The 26,952-nt window shown below is 40.8% G+C and overlaps 1 protein-coding gene across 4 annotated transcripts; it reads right to left on the bottom strand.

The window, feature by feature from the left end:
• On the bottom strand, positions 1-26,519 carry LOC110680279 (microtubule-associated protein futsch-like). Of its 4 annotated transcripts, none has more exons than XM_021856101.1 (7): positions 26,348-26,519; positions 25,388-26,284; positions 18,132-19,974; positions 1,414-1,524; positions 1,150-1,332; positions 473-1,098; positions 1-409 (listed from the first exon to the last, which is right to left on the bottom strand). In XM_021856101.1, exons 1-7 carry the CDS (start codon positions 26,348-26,350, stop codon positions 17-19), a joined length of 4,056 nt encoding a protein of 1,351 aa, XP_021711793.1. In that variant the 5' UTR covers positions 26,351-26,519; the 3' UTR covers positions 1-16. The 4 variants fall into 4 exon arrangements, with proteins under 4 accessions (XP_021711793.1, XP_021711792.1, XP_021711794.1 ...); XM_021856100.1 differs by having other exon boundaries at positions 18,132-19,977; positions 26,348-26,518; XM_021856102.1 differs by lacking the exon at positions 1,414-1,524 and having other exon boundaries at positions 18,132-19,977; positions 26,348-26,518.
• Positions 26,520-26,952: the final 433 nt, after the last annotated feature.

Raw genomic sequence — 26,952 nt, 5'->3', positions numbered from 1 at the left:
AAAAGCCGTTGCATACTTACACTCGGCCTGCATTCATGTTTAGGTTTGCCGGCACCTCAAATCTGTCCTGCAACATGATGTTTTGTCTGATTTGTTGTCGTTCTCTCGACATGGCGCTGACATTATCCGAGTTCTCGCTATTCTCATCTACGTAGTCGTTTGTAATGGTCCGTTGCACTACGCCAGCTGTTTCCGGAGGTCTCAGACTGCTGGACGGCCCGTTGCTTTGTTGAGATCGATCTACGGAGCGAGAAGTTGAGGGAAGCTGTTCAACGCCAAGATCATCATCTCTGTAGACTGGTTCCGCAACATGCGGCGTCGATGAAGTTACATCCTGCGGTGATGAAGAAGCCTGCTTCTTCACCTTCGGTATACGGAAAGTAGACCGTACGCTGTTAACTACTCGCTCCTGTAAAATATAGAAATACGTTACATTTGTTTCAAACTCCACTAGATGTCAATCTTTCATTACCAATCTTTGACGAGCCGACCGGTCCTCCGTATTGTTGGCACCCAATTCGACTTCATTGAGGGCGCGTTGGAACAACAAATCCTCTGCAGAGCTCCTGTTGTGACCATCTGGAACAGGTCGGGCCGGTTGTTGTCTCGGGTTAGGTGACATTACCAGACATCGCTGCAGCGAAGATCGACTCGGAATGTCCACGCCATTGAAGGAACGGTCACCACCGGTCCGTGCCCCGTTGTTCAACAGGATTCGAAGCTTCTCAAAGTATTCCGATCGGAAGTCTATCTGGTGTAGATCGATGGACCACGTCAAGCCGGAAATTTCCGTTTGGCTAGCTTTGGTAAGCCCTTTAGACTTTTGCGGGGTGTTTATTTTACGTATCTTATCCTCGGTAAGTGGCGATATTACAATCTGAAGATTGTCCATCTTGTCGGCAGCGACTTGGGTTGTTTCCAAACTAGCTCCTTCTGCAGTTTGTTCAGTGTCCGACCCGATAGTGGATGCGCTCAGTTGTAGTTCTGGTTCAGTATCCACGCTGTTACTGATAGTAGCGGTACTAACTTCACTGTTGCTGCTGCTAATCACACGTTTACGCTTGCGCTTTTGTGACGGCTTGGTGGATACTTTGTCCCCTGTGAATGAAAGGTTGTATTATATAAGTTGTGGTAAATACAACGCTTTACCTTTTCCAATCGTCGATAGTGATTGTTGTGAGGCAGATTCTTTGTGTGATTCCTCTATCGGTTCAATTGTTTCTTTGCGATCGTTGGTTGAAGGATAGAAATCAGAAATCTTTCTATTCTTACTGCCCTTCGGTCGACCTCGTTTGGCCACACCACCAGCTGTCTTGGGGTTCTTGGCGTTACCTTGATTGTTAGTAAAGAAGAGCAATAGAATGGTTCAATTTAATAGCTTGTAAAACAGCGTCAATCACAATTGAAACACACTTGACTCTGGGTGAGAACTACCGGAACCTTTCAGCTTAGGTCGACAACGTTTGGGCACCGAAAGAGTGAGCTTCAAATTATCGCCATCAGTTCTTATCACTTTAAACGATTCTTCAGGGCGAATTTTTGGGGGCAAAACGAAAGAGAAGAGTTAATAAAACATTCGCTAAAAATACCTACAATGGAAGTACAAAATGTTAGTATGCTCTTGTCTTGATATAATTATTTCATGAGCTCCCATTTCTTGGATATGACAAACCATCAGTGTACCTACCAGTAGCCTCTCATGCCTCTATTACCGCTCACTAGTGTAAAAACTAAAAACTTTTTCGCACGGATATCTTCTAGCAACATCAACAACTTTCAATTAAGTTGTCTGATATTATTTTAATTTATTTAATTCTTTGTTGCTGGTTGAATTATAAAATATCAAGATAAATAACGAAATTCTAAATTGATATATATTTCAGGTATGTTCGTCATAAATCTGCTAACGATGAGCGAAATAGGAACACTTTGATGCAGTAACAAATACAATTAAATAATTTGTTATGTTTTTTTTTTAATTTAGCTAATTTGGGTGGTGGTACAGTCCTAGATCATTGTATGAGAGTTGCCTCGTTCCCGTCCCTTCCTGCGCATCTTAACCTGTCATTAAATTTGGGACGTACCACCCGGGACTTTTAGTCCATCTAACAAACGATCATTTCAACGGCACGCCGTTTGCTGGTGTACCGTGTCGCACCAAACTTTGCGCAGTTAAGAAATCATCATCCTATTTTTGCTTCAAATAATGCTAAAATATGTATTTTTTATTCAAACTTCTGCCAACGAATAGGCAATTTTAACCCTTCAGTAGAACACATGATTAAAAAGAAATAGAAATAATTTCATAAAAAATAAAAATATGCAAAACGTGATGCAATATCTTGTGCCTAACATTGCGCCACAAAATTTGATTGTTCCTACTTGCGCATATGATGCCTAACTTTGCGCATGCCTTTAAAATGCTCGTTTGCTCCAAATAATGTTACTTTTTTACTGGTTTTGTATGAAATAAAAAGGTACAACTAATATGAGTTTCATCAGGAGTTTTTCCATGAATTTCAATATAATTCAATGTTCATCCACCACCAAACATAGAGTGGCCACGAATAGTGACTTACTCTGTTCTTCGTTTTTATTATATATTCACAAGATTACAATCTGAACAAATATAGTTTACAGCTGTAGTTTATGCTTATTTGTTTTCGTACCTTGCTTATACAATTTATTCTCTTGTTTTTTTTTTTAATTCTTAACCTTCTTTATTTACTTGTTGTATCTGTTTTCTCGTTTGGTCTTATTTTATTCCATCTCTTTGAATAACGGAATCCAAATTCGACGTTCGTATTCACTGCTAATGGTACGGTGAACGATTTGATATTCGCAACAATTTGGAAGCTTTTTAAAGAAAATCTTCTCTGTTGTACATGTCATCAGCTGGAAGTGGAGGATTGCCAGATGAACTTGACGAGTCCTTTAGCAGTGATGTGCTTCACTGAAGCTCAGGTGAGCTATGCTCGAAAATTTTCTCAGTTTGCAGTAATGTCAATTAGTATTTCAAGCTGAAGGTTGCTTAGGGGCTGTCCCTTAAATGGACGGACCCTTACTTTCCACTGAAATCAAATCCATAGAAAGCATCAATTAATTAAGTGATATATCGTTGTTCAAGCGATTCATTTTTTTGCCATACGTACCGAATATCCATAATTGAATCGGGCTCTTTTTTGCTAGACAACTGGAAAGTGTATCATTGTCCATCAAGCTGGTGAAGCCACCGCAATTATATTATGTTACAGTAAAAGTCTCCTCCTGCGTCAATAAGTGGGGTTCCGAGATTTTTTCGATCGCAGCACCTTGCCTTAAGCTTCATAAAAAAGTACTATCAGGAATATTATATGTAGCCGTTGCCTTATGGATTGAGTGACTCCTGGTAAGATCGACAGCTTTAGCATTTGCTATGACGTACATGTATTTAAGAATCCATTTTGAATTGTTAGAAGTGCGCAAACATTAAAGACCCTCATGTAAAAATGGTTCCTAACATTGCGCATCGCTTTTTTTTTAAATAAAAATTCGACATATTATATGGAACATTGATTGAATTACTAGAATAATTACCGTTTTTGCAAATACACCGCAAATATACTTCTCATTAACACAGTTTTGTTCAGAAAAATGTTGATTTTTGGAAGAGTCACTCCTTAGTGCTTGTGCTAAGACGGTGTAAAAGTTGAGGATAATACGTGTGACGATAAGGTTTTTTGGTTTATTTACTAACATTAACAAGGGTTTCTTAGTAAACAAATGTATGTCAAATACTTATTTCACATAAACGAACATGTTAGTGAAACAGAATTGTTGAAAAAATCATTGATAAATTATATTTTTTCATGCTTGGTTAAAATGCGCAAAGTTTGGAACTGCGCAAAGTTAGGTGCGTACACGGTATAACGCGTGATTTATACGACGCCGCCAGTATTGTTCGCAGCACTTTACGTTCCAAGACCCCTGTGACCTAGATGCAAATACGCTGCCATATAATCATAGTACAGCTACTTGAAACAGGATCGCTTGCAAATTTCCGGTGCATTGACTTGAGTCGATGAAAGTTCGTCACGTTTGGGTGGTTTGGAATACTTCGACAGCTTTTTTGTTTCTCCGGTGTTATCGGCTTCGATTTGTTCACCTCCCCGACTTCCCCAAAACTGTCGTAGCATTATATCAATATTGAATTCGGTGCACATAGTGACAATAGCAGTGTTGCATATTAGATCAGTAGTAGCCCTAACTTGGACAGCAACAATCCAACCGGAACGCGAGATTCCATGCTGCTGGAAATATGGAGCTTCACTTTTTCCATCTTGAACGAAGGACAAAAAACATCCACTTCTAGAATTACGTCAATTTTTCTTGGTTTCTCGAAATGGGGATCGGCTAGTCACGCACGAGATTGACACCTCGCCTGCGATCCAAACACTTGATTTCGAAGCATTCAGCGTAGCACGTATCAGCCTAATTAGTTTCGCCGGAAAATCATGTTCAGACATTATCTGCCACAGCTTGTTTTAATTTCACTGAATCGTACGCCGCCTTGAAATCAATGAACAGATGGTGAGTTTGCAAGTGATACTCTCGGAAATGATCTAGATCCAGCTTTGTATTCGCCGACGAAGGACTCCTTAGTCCGTTAACAGGATGCGCGACAGAATTTTGTACGCTGAATTCAGCAGGGGTAATCCCTCTGTAATTGACGCACTCCAGTCTATGCCCTTTGTTGTTGATTGGGCGTATGAGTCCATCCATCCATCTTCAGCTCGCTGATTACCTTCTTAACTTTTATTATGGTCGATAGGTCCACAGCTTGATCGTAATCATCAATGTTCATCCTGTTTCTCGCTACATTTCCATTTCCACCGTTCAAAAATTGTTGAAGGTGCTTCTTCCACCTGACAACCACTGCCGTTTTTATCGGTCAGCAATTCCCTACTCGATCATTACACATGGCGGGAACTTGTGCGCGAGACACACCTGGGCCGTATTGAATAAAATGTAGTAAAGTTGAGTTTACTACATTCTCGGTAGTAAAACGCTATATGTGGAACACGAGTGGAACATGTTTGTGTCATTTTCGTTTCTACACCTTTCGAACATACTACAAACAACGCATTGCTATGAATAAAGGTAGCAATTACTACAACCTACTGGTAGTTAGCTTCAGAGGTTGCTACACATGCTTTGAGATTGCGGAATTGAATGGAATAATTTAATTTGAGTACAAATCATGGGAAAACGATATGAGTTTTGTTATTTCGGAAGGTATTTTGAGTTTTGCTTAGGAATTTTTGAGGTTACGAAAACATTCGCCCCGCCAATGCTGAGATTCCGGTATGATTACCGGCAGTAGCAATTTGTAATATCCGTGTGAATTCTGGCAATACGATAATTATGTTATTTTCTAGGAATTTTAGGATGTTGGTAGGAATTCATATATTTATAATGTAATTCTGAATTTTACGTGTAAATACTGACATCTCAGATTCTCAGATTTCCTTTGGAATTCCGGAATTCCTGTAGGAACTTTGGGAATTCCGATAGGGATGTCGGATTTCCAGTTCCGTTGGAATTTCCAAGCAAAGCTTTAATATAAACCTTTTGAATGTCGGTAAATATTTTAAAGATTTCAATGGGATTTTTTGTGAAATCGATAAGAATTTTAATTATTTCAAAGGTAACCCAGGTGTTTTAGGGGAGATCCTCATTGAATTCTAACGACTACCAATGGAATCACTACAATTCCCATAAAAATCTCTACATTCTAAGTTCTAGAAATTCCAAGGATACTATCAGAAACCCCACCAAAATAACGAGAATATCACAGAAACACTTAGAACTTCCGAAATTCAACATGCTGTTAAGAACACAAACGGGGAGCATCAAAATTCTACCGCAATCTGACCAGAATCTCAGTACTGGTGCTAGAAAATATCGTGGTTCCTAATTTGATAGCTGTAATCTCAAGATCTCCTCATAGATATTAAGCTAATATCAAAAAAACATAAAAATTGGCGTTGGCGAAGACCGAAAACCACCCAGAAAATTCTTTGATGTAGCATCATCATAAAATCATAAATAAAGAGGGTGGATTCGCTTTTTCTTCGGCTCTCGCTGTCCTGTACCGCTCTCTGTGCTTTCGGGTACCGGCCACAAGCATACGGCATCTGGTGACATTCTTCATGTCTGTCACTCTTCATCGAACCAGTCGTTTCATTTTCGTCGTTGACCAGTGCGAATCACTTCCCGCGACGTTGTTGTCGATACTAGGGCCTCGGAAGGTTCTGACTTCCATGACATCTGAGAAATGTCGCCCATCAAACATCACGTGTCTATTTGGAAGCAGGCATCGCCACTCGGGTATCGCCAGATGTATTTGCGGATGTTTATTCGAAGCAGTAGCGAAGGTTACTAGCCGCAGGCCATTATCACTGATAACGTATTGGAGGCTTTCCGTTCCAATGACGGGTCGGAAGGAATCTTCTTTTACAATCTGCGCATTTCCCTGAGCTTCGTGGCAGAGCGGTTAGTGTCGTTTGGCAGTAAGCGCATCGTTTCATGGGATGTGGGTTCGATTCCCGCTTCAGCCATTGAAACATTCCGTCAGAAGTTCATGCTCAACACACAGATTCGGTCCCTTACCGGTTTTCAAGCGAGTTATTCGCTTCATCTGCTTCACAATCACTATGAAGCCAACTTCACGTTCTTCTCTGTCGCCGCCGCTGTAGTAGATGTGGTACTTGAATGTGTTCGTGACCCGATTGTTTGCTACTAAAAGCAGCACAGGTTTCGAAGGTGTCACATTTTCGCTTGAGAAATTTGAGCAATTCTTCGTAAGTAGGGTTGTCGATATCCACGATATGCGCTGTCCATTGCGATCTTACGTTGTCATCTACTTTTTTTTACAACATGCCAGATTCTCACGATTCGCTGTTTTGATTACTGGTTGGTTACAAAACTCGTGGACAAGCGCCGAAACTGTAAACTTCGGCTTGCCGTACTGTTCGACCAGAGTATCCCATACCTCTTTATAATTGCCATTACTAATAACCAATAATAATTTGAGCGCATTCTTAAGTTTCCCTTGTCTACACTGCTGACAAAGTTGTCCTTGAATAATGCCCAATATTTTCCTGTCGCGTTGAACGTCGGAAGATTGAATCGTGGTAGTTGTGTGTCGCTTGGATTTGAGCGCATATTACGAAAACTGGCCAGCTACTCCTCTACGGTAGTTGAAGCTGCAGCTTGTTTTGTTATCAACGCCCTTTGTGTTTCCAATAGCACACGAACAGCTTCCGTCAGCTGGTTCTATCTATCTGGTTCAATGCACGTACCGTCGTTACTTCTGCAAAAGATACTTCTTGGCCCCTCTACTTCCAGCATACGAGCAAACATTCCTTTAAGCCTTAAAAGCCCGAGAAGAACCTTGAATTTTCAATGACCACAATTCGGAGACCAGTAGATCAATTAATTTGAAATAAATGCGATTAGTTGGTCTTGGGTAAGACATCCCCCTGACCCCTCCCCTTTTTCTAGGTAAGAGGCTGTCCATTAATTATGTAAGGGTTTACCCCCCCTGTTTGACATTTCTTACGCGCCATACAATTTATTTTTAATTTTCATTAAAAAAATCTTACCATGGGGGGAGGGGGGTTGAAAAAACCCCGAAAATTGTCTTACGTAATTAATGGATCGCCCCTAACGAAAAAAACGTGGGCACGAGGGGTTCGAAATTGGCTTCAAACGGATATCTCAAAATCTAAATCAGCTACCAGGTTGGTTTCTTCGAACAAGTGAATATTTTCATTCAATCATCTGTATCTCAAAATCCTTATCACTAGAATGTTGGTATTTTCGGCAAGTGACAAATTTTCTTCAATTGCGTATATCTCAAAATCTTTATCAGCTAGAAGGTTGGTGTCTTCGGCAAAGCTGTTCAACAGGTCAAGGACTATTTGGCGATGAAGAGTATGATTGAGAAATCTCCCGCTAGGCTGCGCTAGTAACAAGAAATCGTCAATCTTCTCTTCTTTAAGATCCTTGTCAGCTAAGAGGTTGGTCTCATCGGCAAAGATATTCAGCAGATCAAGGGCTATCTGGCGAAGAAAAATTGGGAATTCATCCACTAGGTGGCGCTAGTGACTAATTTTATTCAATCATCTGTATCTCAAAATCCTCATCAGCTAAAATGTTGGTTTCTTCGGAAAGCTGTTCAGCGGATCAAGGGCTCTCTGGAGGTCTGATTGAGAAGTTTCCCGATAGGTGGCGCAAGTACCATATTTTCTTCAATCGTCTGTATCAGCTGTTCAGCAGATCATGGTCTGTCTAGCGGTGAAGAGTCTGATTGGGAATTCATCCGCTAGGCGGCTCTTAAAAATAAATCTACTATCTTCTCTATCTCAAGATCCTTATCAGCTAAAAGGTTGGTGTCTTCAGCAGATTGAGGTGAAAAATATTGGCGCCAATGTATGGCCAACCAGAAATTATTACTAATGCGTTATTTAAATAGCTATGAAATGTGCCACATACATAATAAAACACAAAAACAATGCAACTGTGCTTCAAGACGCTGTAAGAAAATAACACACTTTCGTAGTTAAATTCTTATAGCCGTAGATTTTCAACTCATACAAAAATCAAAACTAATTACTGAGGCATCCGATTTGAGTACGATCTTCGGCAAAGTTTTAGCTGACGAATGTGTCTAACAGTATCGGCAGCTCTAACCCTTAAGATCACATAAGGTACCGCGGGGCAAGTGGGTAAATGGGGTAAGTGAAAACAATTGATATATTTTACTGAATATGTGAATTAACGTTTTAAACTCATGCGTAAACCTTTGAGGCCATTGAGAACATTACGATAGGTAAGAGATTTCTGAGATTTTCCAGCCATTATTGCATAATAGAGCGAAAAATTGTTAACTTGTCAACTGTTACTCCGTAACAAGTTGGCGGCGTACAATCTTATTTTAATATTTTCAGTGGAAAAAAGTTGCGGAAAATAATTTTCTGTACCACTTCTTAGTTGTCCTCTGTGACAGTTTCAAACTGCACGCAAAAAAATGTGCGGTAAAAACTACCATTTTAGGGGGTTAACTTAAGCGCTCGCACCGGCAAATTTCAGCAGACTAGAAATGCGCTTGATTTTACCATGTCTGTAGTTGGAATCAGATTGTTGTAAATTATTTCTGTCAAATGTACCAGTAATGCGGTGGGGTGTACCGTTTACATAGTAAATTGGTCTGAATTTCCATAGTAGTTTTGAGAATGAGCGTAGTCAGCTATAATAGTTATTTTTACTACAGATTTTTTTCCCGTGTGCAATAAAAAAAGTTTGAGAATTAATTCGACGTAGACTTAAAAATAACTAAATTTAAACACCGTCAATTTTCTTGTCAGGTGGGGCAAGTGAAAAGTTTATCATTGAAGATTGAATTTGTGTTTTCTCTTTAAGTAGCCATAAGTAAACATGGTTCGCAATTATCATAGAATAACATAATGCTGATAATTCAAGAAACACTATACGTTAAAAGCTATTAGAAATCATGAAACTTCTCTAAAAGATGTTGCCAAACATCACTGTACGAAACTTGGTTGGTTTATGTATCGCTCCGGAAATTATAGTGTTATTCCGTTATTTAATCGTATTTAATCGAATCCTTTCTGTGTCAACCGTTGAATTGCCCGTCTGTGAACATTAATTCCGTGGAAGATCCGGTTTAGTTGGTGATAAGATTGAGAAATCACTTTTAAGATTCTGTGAAACAGTGGTACACTTCTCTCGCGCGATCTTGTTGTTTGTGCGCTTACTACACTTTTCAAGCAACCGTACTTTTGTTTTGCTGTTTACGTACCTGTACGCTCAGTGCACTTTCTCGACCACCGTACTTTCAAATTAGAGCATCTCCACCTTACCATGTCATCGTCCGCTGCTTGCGATCATTGCGCAAAGCCTATCAAATGCGAAGAGGATTGCGTAACTTGTATAGCTTTTTGCGAGAGGATGGTTCATCTGAAATGTACGGTCGCAAAACTCAACAAGGCGTTTGTGAGAATCGTTCATGAAAATCCGAACCTAATGTGGATGTGCGATGAGTGCGCCAAATTAATGAAAATTGCGAGGTTCAAATCGACGGTTTCTTCATTTGGTGAAGCTATTAACGCTATTACCGAAAAACAAGAATCTGTGCATGCTGAGATCAAGAAAGAACTAGCCAAACAAGGACAGCAAATCGCGCAGCTATCCATGCGCATCACCCCGTTAACTCCAATTCTTTCCCAAGAACCTGGTACTTCCTCACGACAACCGCCCTTGAAAAGACGCCGTGATGACGGTTCGGTTTCCAACAAACCTCTCGTCGGGGGCACTAAAATAGTGGCTGATGCAAACGTGCTTACCGTGCCTGAGCCCATCGAGCTTTTCTGGGTGTATCTCTCTCGTATTCACCCTAGTGTTAAACCGGATGCGGTTGAACAACTGGTTAAGGATTGCTTGCACTGTGAAGGAATCATCAAAGCGATTCCGCTTGTTAAGCGGGGAATCGATACCAATCGCCTGAACTTCATCTCATTCAAAGTCGGCATTGACCCTAGCCTTCGCGAAGCTGCGCTCAACGCGGACACATGGCCGAAAGGAATACTGTTTCGCGAGTTTGAAGACAGCACATCAAAAAACTTGTGGCTGCCACGCCAAAACACGCCTGCTATCCTGATTTCCCCAGATCCAGCCAGCTCGCCATTTTCAACTCCGGTATCCGGCATTGTACCGAGCTGTTAACACCTGAATGCTGTAAACCAGAACGCACTGCCTGTCGCATTATGGGAGCCCTCGAACCTCTCGACACAGTCGCGCAAGCTGCTTCCCGCCATCTCAGCCGTTCTGGTCCTGTTGTCGAGTATGGTAACAGGGTCTCCCAACCCTCTCACACAGGCAAGTATTCATCGTTTAGTAGCTCTTCTCCGCTTGATCAGTTCTCACGTTCTAGCGCTGTGGATCCCTCTGCCACCACGAGTAATCGCTTGTATAGTCAAATCGCTGCGACCATGGCCTCCTCATATCTGGAGTCCGCCGACAATTATCTCATTTCCATCGACGGCCCTTCAATAGAAGCTCACTGCGCAACCCAGCTATTTTCACAACCAGGACGCACTGTATACAGCTTTTTGGAAGCCCCTGATTCCTCTAGCGAAGTCGTGCCATCTCCCGCCATCGCTCAGCACAGTCGTCCTGGTCCTTTAGCTAGATGCGGATCAGGGGTCTTCCATCGCGCACTCACAGGCAAGTACATTCAAGCCTCTGTTCCTTCGTCGCCTGATGCGCCCTCAATTTTTAGTGTCAACGACGATATTTCAACTTCATCTGCTGCTGGACAACCAGAACGCATCGTAGAAAGCTTCATGGAAGCCCTCGATCCCTCCGCTACAGTCCTGCCTCTTGCTGCCCACGTTCATCACAGTCGTTCTGGTCCTGTAGTCGGTAACGGAGAGAGGGTCTTCCAACAACCCGACTCTGGCGAGTATTCACCTGTTTCAACATGCACTCATTCGACACCTGACGCACTATTGCATTCCAGAATAAGCGAACCTTCGGCAGCGACTTCGAAACTAGACATCGTTCTGTACTACCAAAATGTCGGCGGCATGAATACAAGTATCGACGATTATCGCTTAGCCGTCTCGGATGCCTGCTACGATATTATCGTCTTAACCGAGACTTGGCTTGACTCTAAAACGCTTTCTAATCAGGTATTCGGATCCGGTTACGAGGTATTTCGTTGCGATCGGAATCCAAACAATAGCTGCAAACGCACCGGAGGCGGTGTTCTTGTGGCGGTTCGCTCTGGACTGAGAGTGAAAGCTCTTGACAACGGCCTGTGGAGGTGCTTGGAACAAGTCTGGGTATCTATCCAGTTCGACGGTCGTACATTGTTTTTGTGCGCCTTGTACATTGCACCCGATCGGTGTGCGCGACGCACTATGGGCGGTTTCCATACAGACTGGCGGCCAAAAATATTTTTTCCATCTCATGTCGTATTTATGAGTTTTATGATACAAATTTGATGTTTTATTTTCAAAAACAAGTTTTCGAGACTAACTTTTGAATAGGGCCTATAGCGAAATATTAAACTTTGGTACTTGTAATGCATATAAGCCATTTATGCGATTAACGTTGTGCAAACCATTATAAATATTAAAACTTACATAGAAATTATAATTTGAATGATTTAGCAAAATTCACTTATTTTCTGAATTAGTTTTTAGCTGTTTTCAATAGGAAATGGTTAAAAATATTGGAAAAATTCAAAAAGTCTAAAAATAAAAAAGTGCAAATTTGTGCAGCTAAATTCTTCACGATCCTTTAGTTTACATCTCAAAGTACCCTTGAAACTGAATTTAAGCCTGGGACAACTTGGGACAAAAAAGTACTCGATGTGTTAACTATAAGCTTGTTCGATTTTTTAACCGCTTCATAAAAAACATCATAGAAGCCACTATTTTGAAGCTTTTTTTATTTTTTTATTGTTCTAGGAAGCCTTTATTGTAAGCTTTCAAATGGTGTAAAAACATTTCACGTAAGTATTATAGAAAAAAAGTTATATTAATTTGAGCAAACCATAGTTGTTGTTAATAAAAACAAGTTTTTCTCCATAGGCTCAACTTTGGCACCTCATATCTGAGTGTGCAATGCAAATCATGCCCTAATATTTTGGGGATTTCTTAGCAGACATGTTTAAAATGAAATGGCGAACAAGAATTGAAATTTCGGGCACATTACTTTTTTGATTATTGGCCACCTGATAAGCCATAGTGCGACGTCGAACTTATTAATGCTCACTGTCAATCTGTGTTCTCTATGATGGAGTCAGCATCCCCGACGGACGAAATAATCATTGTCGGTGACTTCAATCTTGCTGGTGTTTCGTGGAAACCGTCTCACAGCGGTTTCCTCTACCCGGACCCCGAGTGCTCGTCGTTCCATGCCTGTGCGATTAATCTGTTGGATAGCTACAGTGCCGCCACATTGACTCAAATCAATCACGTTGTCAATGAAAATAACCGTAGTCTGGATCTATGTTTCGTGAGTTTCCAAGAAAAAGCACCAATAATTTCCGAGGCTCCGTGCGCCTTAGTAAAAGATGTCGCTCATCATCCTGCGTTGATGATATCTATTGAAGGCTACCAGATATCCGAATTCGACGATCGCCCCGCCTCTGTTTCGTACAACTTTGTGAAAGCCGATCATCGTAGCATTGCAGATGTCCTGTCAAGTATCGATTGGGCAACTATTCTTGACCCCCGCGATGTTGAAGTCGCTGCAACTACTTTTTCAAATGTTCTCTCATATGTCATCGACAGGCATGTACCAAAGCGCATACATCTTCAAGACGCACATCCTCCCTGGCAAACAAAAGAGCTTCGCCAACTTAAGTCGCAGAAGAGAGCCGCTTTAAGGAATGAGGATCAATAACGAATATAAAAGATTAAGTCGCTTATGTTACTCTCAGCACCAGCGAGATATAGAGCTTAAACTTAAAAATAAGCCCAAATCCTTCTGGAAATTTGTAAATGAACAACGTAAGGAATCTGGCCTTCCGTCGTCTATGGAGCTGAACGGAGAAATCGCATCTACCACGCAAGAAATCTGTCAGCTGTTCGCTGAAAAATTTGCCAACGTTTTCAACGATGAGGGCATCACCGAGGACCAAGTAAGCCGCGCAGCCAGTTATGTTCCTCTGAATGGTGAATCGTTGAGTGCTATCGACGTACAATTCGACGCGATCACCAAGGCCACTTCAAAGCTCAAATCCTCAAATAATCCGGGGCCAGACGGTGTCCCCTCCGCACTCCTGAAAAAACACATCGACAACTTGCTAGTTCCTCTCCGTCATCTTTTTCAAATGTCGCTTTCCAGTGGCACTTTTCCGTCCTGCTGGAAAACCGCATACATGTTCCCAGTACATAAAAAAGGAAGTAAACACGACGTGAATAACTACCGAGGAATTGCGGCGTTGTGTTCCGTCTCGAAACTTTTTGAGCTTGTCGTTATGGAACCTTTGCTCTCACACTGTCAGCAGTATCTCAGCCCCGACCAGCATGGTTTCACTGCGGGCCGGTCAACTACCACTAATTTACTGTGCCTCACATCCTACATCACTTATAGCATGACGGAACGTACGCAGACGGATGTCATATACACCGATCTCTCTGCTGCATTCGACAAGCTGGACCACGCTATCGCGATCGCAAAACTCGACAGACTTGGTGTCAGCGGCAATTTGTTATGTTGGTTCCGGACGTACCTCACCGGTCGTCAATTATTGGTTTCAATTGGCGATTTCAAATCCAGTAGCTTTTCTGCTTCTTCTGGCATCCCACAAGGTAGCCATTTGGGTCCGTTGATCTTTCTGTTGTATTTCAACGATGTTCATCTGCTAATCAAAGGTCCTCGTTTGTCTTACGCCGACGACCTAAAAATGTTCCTACAGATCCGCTCTACAACCGACTGCCACTTTTTGCAACAACAGATTGACGCTTTCGCTAACTGGTGCTCTCTTAATAGGATGGTAGTTAACCCAGTCAAATGTTCAATTATAACGTTCTCACGACTGAAGCAGCCGACCCTATTCGCCTACAGTCTGTATGGGACGATTATCGAACGCGTTAACCACGTGAAAGATCTGGGTGTCATCATACACTCACAATTGTCTTTCAGGCAGCATGTGTCGTACACCGTAGACAAGGCGTCCAGAACCCTTGGATTTATCTTCAGGATCGCCAAAAACTTCACGGACATCTACTGCCTAAAGTCGCTTTATTGCTCCCTCGTTCGTTCCACTCTGGAATATTGTTCTGCAGTCTGGTGTCCTGCATACAACAACGGCGCCGAGCGAATCGAGTCGGTTCAACGCCGCTTTCTACGTTTTGCGCTTCGCAAACTACCGTGGACGAATCCGTTCCGCCTACCTAGTTACGAGAGCAGATGCCAACTAATAGATCTCGAGCTACTCCGCACGCGAAGAGACACAATCAGAGCTTTGACGATCGCCGATACGCTTCAGGGACGAATAGACTGCGCATCAATCCTCGAACAAATTGACTTGAATGCTCGACCACGACTGCTCCGCAATAGTTCGCTCCGACGGACGAACTACAGTACTAACGGTGGGATCAACGGATTACTGAAACTTTTCAACCGAGTCGCATCAATCTTCGACTTTCATCTCACTCGTGAGTTCTTACGTCGAAGATTTTCATCCTTTTTTGCTGGACGAAACAACTGACAACGGCTTTGAATGTGCTTCAGATTAAGTTTTAGCTCTTGACTTCCATATGTGTTATTTGTAGATTTGACCTTTCTTGTCTCGATTTGTATGTTTTTAACTACCAACATCATTGGGGCCTCACTTTGCCTGTTGATGTAACAAATAAACAAATAAATAAATTACAATGTCTACTTCGGGCAGCCAATTAAAAGGAAGACGTTGACTAAAAATTGCAATATTAGACAACACACGGAAACCTCGTGGAATGTCTTTGTAAAGCTAGTTCAAAACATAAAAATGGGGTATAGGTCTATCCACATAAAAAAGATTCTAAATACGTTATTGAAGGATTCCGTTCGATTTCTCCCGAAGAGTTATCCGACGTCATATCCGACTTTCTCAAAAACAAATAACGAGCGGTGGAATTTCTACAGAGCAGAAATGCAATTGCTGTCCTATAATGTAAGAACTAACATTGGAAATGTTGCAGTTATAATGTTGTCGAATCATTTCAACTAACATAACTGAAGAGAAGAAAATTCAAGTGAAAAGAATAACATTTTCTTTGTTTACATGTTATTTATATAATTGTTCATTGGGAAGCCTTATCAAATGTTAAAGCTAACAGAAATCTTGAATATAACTGTTTGTTTTTGAATTTATTGTTCAAAACGGTAAACTTTTCACTTGCCCCACTTTTGGGGCAAGTGAAAAGTAAGGAGACATTTTTCAAAAACTTTTTCTGTATTTTTTTCTTCAATTTTTCATAAAAATCAATTTTAGTATGCTGCTTATATTTGGTGGGAATCAAGCTAAAAAATATACACGACCTCATTTGTTTCAATTTAAAGTCTCTAGAATTTGAAGAATCTCAACTATGGGAATTCCATTACCCACTTGCCCCACGGTACCTTATGCAATTACTATGACCGATTGTATGACTTGCTTGATTTTTCCATACTAATTCTCATACAAACTTTAAAGGGCTTGTGCAGTCTCAGTTTTTATGACAAATAACTCAAATTTTTGGAGGACACTCAGAATTCGATCTGAAATCGAATGAGCGGTGTGGAGCAAAAACCATTTTTTGAACCACCCTAATGGTCGTAACTGTTTGAATAAAGCATTGGTAACAATTTCTGATCTGCCATACATTGGCGCCAATATTTGTCACCTCCAGATAACTTTCAATCAGCTGAATATCATTACCGAAGACATCTTGAGGTAGTGAAGATTGCAGAATCCTTGTTACTAGTGCCACCTACCGGATAAATGTTCAATCAGACTCTTAACCACCAGATAGCCCTTGATGACCTGATGAAAAGTTTATCGAAAACACCAATTTTCTAGCTGATACGGATCTTGAAATACACGCGATTGAAGAAAACTTGTCGCAAGCGCCACCTAGCGGATGAATATTCAATCTGACTTTTCACCGCCAGATACCCCTTGATCTGCTGCACAGCTTTGCCGAAGACACCAACCTTCTAGCCAATTCGGATGTTGAGATATCCGTTTAAGGCCAATTTTGGAACCCTCATGTCCACGTTTTCGTTACCTAGAAAAGGGGAAGGGGTCAGGGAGGATGTCTTACCCAAGGATTGTAAGACCAACTAACCGCATTTACTTCAAAATTTATTTCTAATTGATTGATCTACTGGTCTCTGAATTGTGGCCATTTGAAAATTCAAGATTCGTTCCAGGTTTTAAGGGTTTATTAATGTAGAATTTTTATTTATTTTATCTTTTTCAGCCAGAGGCTGGTTCATCTCTGAATTATTAATGTAGAATAATTTCTCGTAATCTTCTCGTACATTAAGCACCGACGGCAGTTCTTCGATCAACCAGCCAACTTTTGAAGCCGATCATTTATTTCGAAGGTTAGTGTTTCTTGCGTCACTTGACTCGCACCTGCATGTTCCCATTTCAGCCGTTGGAACGCATCATTTCGCTTCTTCAAAAGCGTTTCCATTGTCCCGGACCAGACGCGGATTCTCTGTTATCCGGAGCAGAAAGACCAAAATGTTAATCGACGGAGCAACATGCAAGAGCGGACAAAGCCAATGACTGAAGAAAACCGATGAAATTATGTAGCGAAAACTGAATAATTCTCGGAACAATAGTTTGGAAAAATGGCTTGCTTTTCGTTTCGTGTGCATACCTATGATATTACATGAGGTCGATCATAGCGGAAGCCGACGTTTCCATCTGGGCTCGACTCTCTTGATTTTTTTCTTACCGTTTGTTGTTTTCTTGCACAACTAACCATAGCCATTACCAAAAGTAGGTAGGATTAAAATTTTTGCAATCACATCACCAAAAAAGACTAGCAGCAAAAAAAAACACTTAGGTATCTATTAAAAATTGCCAAAGGCAAAAAAGAACAGAATACACTGTGTAAAACGCATATGTAATGCGAAACCATAAAGGTGACAATTTAAACTAACATATTTCTAATCCCACACTACTTAGACTTGAGACTGAAGAAGAGCAGCTGAATATCTTGGAAAAGTAGGGGTCACCTGTTAGGTAGACTTTTCTCACCAGAACAGGCAGTCGCGGATTCTTATGTCGTTTTCGTTTTTAGGAACTGGGTCGGTGATCAACGCATAAAGAAACCAATGTCAAATAAATTGTAGTACAGTCGAACCTGAATCGGGTTGGGGTTGAAACTGTGATTCAGAACGGGTTGCGCCAGTTCCAACCTAGGTTCAAAAACGAATTCGACATTAGTCAATTGAAACAAGCGCTACCAACACTATCTAGGCTGATAGGGAAAAGGAAGTGAATATTAATCACATCAAATATGCCCAAACCTCCGGTTAGTTACCTGTCATTAAGATAGAGCAACACTTACCCTTCGTGATCCGAATTGGTTGTCGTTCGTCTCTCTCCTTTTTCCCATCATCGTTCAGCTTTGTACCACCACCACTTCCTTCGGTACTGGATGAGCTAATTTTCGACGGCGACGTCGTAATCAATTCCTTGCTGGTAGCCTCGAACGTTTCACCCTCATCCGAACTGGTCATTGCCAAATCCTCCTCCAGGGTTGGCATGTTACGGCACACCGTGGACGTAGTTGCCGTTCCGTCGTCGTCATCGTCTCCGTTGTCGAATTTGGGAAGAGAATGCTCCGAAATGAGAGGTCCATCCTCCGGGTGTTGTTGTTGATCCACGACGTTGAGCTCCTCTTCTTCCAATTGGGGTTTTGAATTTTTACGCTTTCGTGGTTTTGAGCCGCGATTGCGAGTGCGTACCTTTGATGGAAGATATTCTTCGTCGGTGTCATCTTTGACTTCTCGCTTTTTACGTCCTCGCCCCTTACGCTGTTGGCCATTGGAATTGTTATCTTTGAGCTTCTGTTTTTTCGGAGGTTTAGATTGGAATGGATATTTCTGGTAGTTCTGGATGATTTTGATGTTCGGAGCTTTTGGTCCTTTGGCCATATCCGGTACAGATTCGCCTTCGGGAGCATAAGTCTCCAGTTGCATGTGAACAGTTTCCGGCTGAATACTTTCATCGCAAATTGTGTAACTTATAGCGATTGGTTCCGTTACTTTCTGGGGCTCAACTAGAGGCTTTCCGTCATCCATGATGGTTTTGAGGGATTCCAGGTGATCCTCGCTGGGGACTTGTTGCGACTGCTTCTCGCAATCTGCAAACAGCGAATCCATCAAAAACTTTTCCTCCGGGGAAATGGAGTGGAAAACTAGTTCGGAATGTTTGCTGTTCGCTTCTTTATCGATAAATGACTCAAGCATGTCCTCTAGCGCTATATCCGTTGTTGGCAATGGGAAGCTATGCTCATCCGACTCATTCTCATTCTTGTCGCCGTTCAGCGAGACCTCTTGCACCAATTCTTTTGTAATAGCTTCCTTCAAATCTAGCGAGTGCATTAATTCCTCTTTCGAATCGTTTGCTAACTTACCATCGGTTATCTCGTCAGTTGATTCACTCTGTCGTTTATCGTTCTCAATATTGGTCGTTTCACCTGTAACAATCATGGATGGATCAGCGAGCAAGACGTCATTCGCCGAAATCACAACCATATCCTCATCCGGAATCGATGACAAAACCGACGTGACCGAAAGCATACTCGATTTCGATGCCGATCGACCAACGGATCTGCGGCGCTTTTGGTATCCCATCATGGCTGGATCAACTTTCTTCTTCTTTTTGACTGGCGGTTCGATCAAATCAGCATCTACAGATCTCTTTCGCGCAGTTTTGGATTTCTTACCAACACCGTTCACCTCCGGAGTTGTGGTGACCTTACGATTATGCAAAGCTTTTGCCTTTTCAGACTCTTCAGAATGCATCTCGGTATTCCGGGAATCAATCGAAACCGTTGATGAATCCACCACAATTGGAAAGGAATCTTCCGATGAATCCATTCTGAGGTCCACATATTCCGTGGATCCTTTCTTCTTAGACTTCCGTTTCTTGCTTTTCTTGTTCTGTTTGGTTTTTACCTTCGATTTCGGACTGATGGAAATCGTTACTACTTCGTCGTCCGTCGAGGTCAATTCAATGGTGGGGATTTCATTTTCCGAGAAAAGATTTCTCGGCGAACAAGGCTCTTCCTTGATCCTTATCACTGTCAACTTTTCACCGTCTTCCGTTTTATCTTCGGCCTCGTAATCCATACCTCCCATGTCTTGGTAAAGGTCCAGCTTTAACTTCAACACGTCCGGATCCTCCTGCTGGAAATTGAAATAAGTATAGCATCAACGGTAAATACTAGTTTGTTTCGTTGAAGGTTTAAAATATTAAAAAAAAAAATTGTGGATTTCGCGCGAAATGAGAAGCTTGCGTTTTCGTTTTTAGAGACTGAGGCGGTGATCAACACATAAACAAACCAACGTCAAGCAAATTGTGGTTCGGTCGAACCTACACCGAGTTGGGGTCGAAACTTTGATTCAGAACGGGTTGCGCCAGCTCCAATCTAGGTTCAAAAACGAATTCGACATTAGACACCGCTAGTGTAGGGCCCAGATAACTGTAGCGGTAAATGTGCAGCTATTCAGCAAGACCAAGCTGAGGGTTGTGGATTCTAATCCCGCTGGTCGAGAATATTTTCTCTTAACGGAATTTTCTCGACTTTCCAGGGCATAGAATATCTTTGTTCTTGCCACACGATATAGGAATGAAAAGAGGTCAATTTGACAAAGAAAGCTCTCAGTTGATAACTGTAGAAGCGCTCATAAGATCACTAAGCTTACAAGGGAAGGTCACGATGGTGTTACACGGGGTTTCCAACCGGACTATTTTTATTACACTCAAAATAATCCAAACGTCATTGTTACGTGAAAACATACGTGGTTTTTTTCCATCGCACTTTTCACGTAGCTCTTACGTTAATCATAGGTAGCCCAGAATGAACGCATGAACTTTTGAACTTCGTCCATTCCACCGTCGCTAAACGTAAGAGCTACGTGGATTTTCCGGTAGCCTTTACGAAGCGTTTCAATAGGACTTAGATGGTTTTGCATTAAATTTAACTGTAATAAAGACCGATCTTATTTCTAATAGGCTTTGGAAGAAAACTAATTCCCAATTGGAAAATGTAAACAAACTTAAAAAATTGTGATATTTTTATTGCCAATCTGAGCATTTTGATTCCTGTTCGTTTCCCCAATGTTGTAAGTTTGGTCTGTCTTGTTGTAGCCTTCGCGTGCTATAATTGATAGAGGTTATAAATAACGTATAAAATATGAAGTAATGCACGGATTCTTCGGTATTCAAAGCATATTTACCTTGAAATCAATCTTACACAGGGTTTAAAGCAGCAGCAGCTTCTGAAGTTCTTCTAAAATCAAGCGGGCGCCATCTTAGGATTTGAGCTCAACACCGAATGTACGTACACTATGCAGATGTCAAAATGAACTCAGGCACCTACGTGAATTCCACGTAAGCGCGATAGGTAACCTCAGTAAACATTACCGAGTCACTATTTGATGGTTATGAATGGTTTAGTGATCTTTATCTTGGTCAGGTGAAGTGGAGGTAAAATGAATTTGGAATGATCTACGTGATTTTTCACGTAGCAATGACGTTTGGATTTTTTTGAGTGTAGATTCTACGTGTCAAAATATGAAAAACCCCAAAGCCTTTCGGGTGATGGACCAGTGGTGTAGCCAGGAGGACTCTAAAAGGGGCAATTATATTATTAGGCTAATTGTGAATTTGACAAAAATCAAGACCAACAATTGAAAAGGCCTCACGTCTAAAATGTAAACAAATAGGTTTTCTGCTGATTTCAGTGTATAAGAGCCTATTCTTACTAAAACATACAATAGTTATTCAAAAATATGCATAAAAGTTGAAAAAATAACATTTTTTTAAAAGGCCCCATATCATTTTCCGCTAACCAGGATATTCATCGCAAATGCGGCCTTTTCTCAAAAAGGCCTCATTTCTATATCTGACGGAAACCGAGTTGAGGCCTGTTAAACAAACATCAAAATTGCAATGTAGATTGCGAAAAACGTTCCAAACTCACTAAGTAGATGCAGGTAATACTACGGAGCGACTGCTCCTTGTATTATTTTATACAGTGGTTGTCTAAACGGCGAACATTATCGGGTTCCTGTAGACTGATGTATTTTGTATCATACTACCTAATAATACCTGTGTCAGCCTGTCTGTACTTCACAGACAATCAACAAAAACACGATTTGGTTTCAATTGCATGAAAAATAACGTTCAATTGTAATATTATTTCAATTGAACCAATATTTCCACACATTTTCTCGACGACAAACTCGCGTAGCACATACATAATGTTCATGGATGACGAAGGGTTCAATCAATCACATATTTAATCGACCGCACGAATCTTCTCTTGCTGTAGGTTTCTCCATGTACTTTACTTCACCACTTAACACTCTTCTACACTTCAAATTTTTTATTTCATCATCAATTTTAAATGATTTTCAAAAGGCCACATCAGAAGATGATGAAAAACCAAGCCACAACTAGAAGGCCTCAACACATTTTAGAGTAAACAAAGGCGTCAACTCACAGGCCTCATCAGCGTCGGCCGGCGTCTATGGCCACAAATGAAAAGGGCTGCACAGCTTTTGGTGAAATAAAAGCCTCATTTCCTTTGACTCGTTTTTTTAGCAGGATTTTTTGCTAAAATGATAGTAATGAATATTCATAGCTATAAATTAGTTTATCTATCGACTTTCTGGACGATAAAATAACATAGGGGGATTGGGGGCATAATGAACATACGGGGCGAAATGGACACCCATATTTTAACACAAACCATTCAATTTCAAGTAAATTGTAATATGCAGAACTGTTAAGAAACTACCCTTTCATCTATTTTTACATGATACAATTATTATAATAAGGAAATAAACGAAAAATGCTGAAAATTCAATTTTGTGTGTCATATGGTAAAATTCTTATAATTTTGACCCAACTGAAAATAAGGTTTTACGGACGTTTTATGTCGTTTGTTGCCAACGCTAGCAGCACTGCGGATTTGAATACAATATCCGACCGTGAAATGTCTCGAGTCATGCGTAAGTCTCTATGCGTGACATACGTCAATGCCAGGGAATGAGGAAGATAAGATGTTTTTCGCAAGTCATAGGTGAAGGAATATTGTATTGAAACTAAATTTATTTCTCGAAGTTAATAGTAAGCTTACAAAAGTATTTGGATTGTTCTGCATTTTATTGGACTAAAATACCCGGTTTGCTGCACTGTAAGTTGTAGTAGATTATTAATTATTGAATGCAGTCCTGAAATACAAATGAATTGTTTTCGCATAGGTTAGCACAATCAGAACCAGCCTGTTATAAAGTGAATTTCACGTTTGCTGGTGATTATTATATCGGTTGTAAGTTAATAGTTATTCTACCCTTAATGCCAAGATAGTTACGTATGTTGTTCTATAGGGTTTTATACCACTGGAGTACCACTGGAAGCATATTGTTGGGATAGAAGAACTAAGGAGACCAGTTTGTAAGTAGCTAGTTAAACCTAACCTCTCTCAATTACTAATAAAATTCTCCTTAGCTTAAAGAACTCGGCACAAGGACATCAACCGTGCGATTCTACTAGAAGGTCCGAAAATTTTCCCAACTTCGTTTTTCGTGAATATTAACTACACGCACTCCTTTCCATACTTTTTTTCAATGTTGACACAAACTAAAATATTGATTGAGCGTATTTATAACCTTAAATTCATAATTTAAATTTGATTTATTGTTTGACAAAACAAGATTGCATTTTTCTCATTGTTTACTTTTTGGAGATGAGGCCTTTTGAATTGTTAGTCTTGAAATGGTAAGAATACAGTGTCATCCTTCAAACATGATTTCGTTTCGAATTTGCCTTGACAATTGGAGCGCATCTATCGAAGGATTTATGAAGAATTTCGTAAAAATATTTAATATTTCGGAAGGATTCCCGAAGGATTTCGGAAGGTTTCTAAAGGATTCTGGAGATTTCCGAAGGAATTTCGAGGGACCTAGAGAAGGACTTCCGACGGATCCTGAAGGAAGGAAACCGTAGGATTCTGAAATAAAGATTTCCAAAGCATCCTGCTCAAATTACCAAGAAAATCCTGAAAGGATTCCCGAAGGAATTATGAAAAATGCTGGAAGCATTAGCAAAGGATCACTCCTGCAAGGATTCACTAAAGATTATGTAAGGATTCCCAAAAGATCCTGGAACTGTTACCAAACAATCCATTAAAGACTCTCGATGGATTCCCGGAGAGTTTTGGAAGACTGTCTGAAGAATCCTTAAAGAATTCCCAAAAAAAAATACTGACCCTGGGATTCGCAAAGGATCCTGCAAGGATTCCCGATGGATCCTGAAAGGATATCCGAAGGGTACTGGAAAAATTCTGGAAGGATTCCTAATGGATCCTGCAAGGATTCCTAAACGATACTGAAACGGTTCCTAAAAATCCCCTATGGATTCTTGAAGAATACTGGAAATCCTCTAAGGATTCTGGAATAGTTCCTAGGATCCTGAAAGAATTCCAGCTTAAGAAACAATGTGTTCAAAATAGCGCAATAATCCAACATGAACGGTTTAGGTAATCACATAAATCTAAAAATTTTAGAATTGTTCGTATTTGCTTGAGTGTGTTATTTAGTGTGCAATTCGTTCTTATAACTACTACAGTGAAACCTCCATGAGTCGACATTGAAGGGACCATCGACTCATGGAAATATCGAGTCATGGAGCAGAAATCCTTTGGAATGCTGTTTCAAGGGACCATCATAGTAACCATGAAATTTCTAGTATGGATCCATGGGTCGATATCGAGTCATGCAACATCGACTCATGGAGGTATTACTGTATTAACCCCTCTACCGGCAGCTTCATTTTTTCCCGCAAAATTCAAATTCAAATAGTTATAACTTTTTTGTTTTTCAATACTTGTGCACCATTTTTTCACAAGCTCTCAAAAAACTCTTCGAGTTTTAGGATCAGTGTCGATATTGATCATTGGTCATCTGGTTTTGAAGATATTCCCAAATTCCTTGGGGGACCGAGCCGTAACTAGAACCCTTCGTTAATTTCTCAGCCTACAGAATTTTAATCGTATTCGGATATTCACTCTTCAAAACAATACATTAATGAGAGTATGTTGTGAAAAAATGAAGCAATTTCGTGCAGCCGTCTTTAAGTAATGACCATTTAAGTTTCTGGAACCACGCTGGCCAAATAAAGATCTTAAAAACTTCAAAAAACATCATATCGTAATTTTCAGATATCTCCAAGAATACTGAACCGATTTGTATGATTTTTTCTGAGAAGCTCCTTATTACCTGGCATTATATAGCCCATATTTTATTTTTTTGATAAATTGATCAAAAACAAAATGGCCGCCAAAGACATTTTATATGGAAAATGTCGGTCCCGCAAGGAACATCGGAATAACTTTAAAACCAGATCACCAATAATGAATATCGACACGGATTCCTAAACTAGAAGAGTTGTTTGAGAACTTGTGAAAAAATGGTGCAAAAATATTGAAAAACAAAACAGTCATAACGATTTGAATTTGAATTTTGCGGTAAAAAATTAAGCTGCCGGTAGAGAGGTTAATAAATAAAAAAGTACTCAAACATTACTTACATGACACCCGTAGAGGCCGCCCTCGCTAGCGTTGCTTCCGTTCAACGCCGATCCATTTTTACCCGCCGGAACCGTTCCGCCAGCTTTTGACGGATCGGTTTTGCCTCGCCCATTCTCCACCACTTCACTGATCAATTCCGCAGCCTTTTCCACACAGTGATCAATTTGCAAGCTCAGCGATTCCTGGCTACCTACCGATCTGTCGTCCTCTTCATCAGACACGCAAATCTCCGGTATGACCAACTGTTTGACCAGTGGTTCACTGAGAATTCGTGCTTTCTCGGATTCAATCTTTGCCTGAGAGGAAATTTCCGGTTTTGTCGGACCTGCCGAACTGCCGATGGCATCATCTTCAAGAAATGTGTCCGAAATATCGTCACAAAGCTGGATTACATCTTCGTCATCATCATCTTCCAGCTCCGCGGCAACTTTCTTCGGGGACGGTTTCTGCTGATTGACTTCTTCCTCTGTTGTCGTTTTGTTTTGGGGTTTCTCCTCTATCTTATCCATATTCTTACTGTTCGTAACCGTTTTCTTGTTTTTCTCCTTTTCTTGCATCGCTTCTTTGGTTTTCTCCTTTTCCTTCGTCGTTTCCTCATTTTTCTGCTTTTCCTTCCGGCAGAAGTCGTTCTCCATGTCGCTGTCAAAATCTTCCGTGTAGCAATCGATCACATCCAAGTCGTCCTCTTCCGCTTGCAGCAGCTTGTTCTCTTCCTCTTCCGTCAAATCGTCATTTTCTGACATTTTCTCCGTGGAATTCACCGTTTCCGTGTGGTCCACTTCGTGGTTGTCCGGCATGTGTTCTTTCTGGCCTACCGGTTCGGCAAGTTTACACGGTTCGTCGTGTCTTCTTTCCACCATGTTGTTTTCGGCCATATTTGGGTCTTCTTGTGGCTGCTGCAATTTGGGAAGTGCCAATTTAAAATTCGACGAAAAGGTGACAAATTTACCCGTACATACCATTTTCGACGTGGAGCAACCGGAGGAACGACTATTCGAATTGAGTTGGCTTATTTTGTTTCAAATTTGACTGTAATTTCACCGGGAAATGGTACAACAATAAAACACATTCTCTCATGTCGTCAAACCTTCGCTTTTTACCGTTAGTTTTTGCTTTGCTGAGGAGGGGGTTTTCGAAGTCTTGCTCGAATCACGGTACATATTCAAGGTAGGAAGAACAGTCGGTCAACGATCATCCTGGCTCATTTAACATCTTTACACGCAAAAAAAAAATGTGCGTCAAAAATACCATTTTTGGGGGTTAACTTCCCGCATAGGAATTTACCATTATCATACACGCAAACAAATTTTCTTGTATAATCTACCGAATCCATGGTAGAATCACAGACAAACAGACGTAACACTTAGAACAAATCTCGATCAAAATCATAATCACGAGGACATGTACGCTAGAGTGGTTCAAAAAATCGTTTTTGCTCCACACCGCTCATTCGATTCAAGATCAAATTCTGAGTGTCCTCCCAAAATTTGAGCTCATTTGGATGAAAACTGAGACTGCACAAGCCCTTTGAAGTTTATATGGGAATTACTATGAGAAAAGCAAC

The sequence above is a fragment of the Aedes aegypti genome, unplaced genomic scaffold (assembly GCF_002204515.2).
Source record: "Aedes aegypti strain LVP_AGWG unplaced genomic scaffold, AaegL5.0 Primary Assembly AGWG_AaegL5_hic_scaff_1160_PBJ_arrow, whole genome shotgun sequence".
Taxonomy (NCBI): domain Eukaryota; kingdom Metazoa; phylum Arthropoda; class Insecta; order Diptera; family Culicidae; genus Aedes; species Aedes aegypti.
The sequence above is the reverse complement of the archived record's forward strand: the minus strand, read 5'-3'. Positions and strand labels throughout refer to the sequence as shown.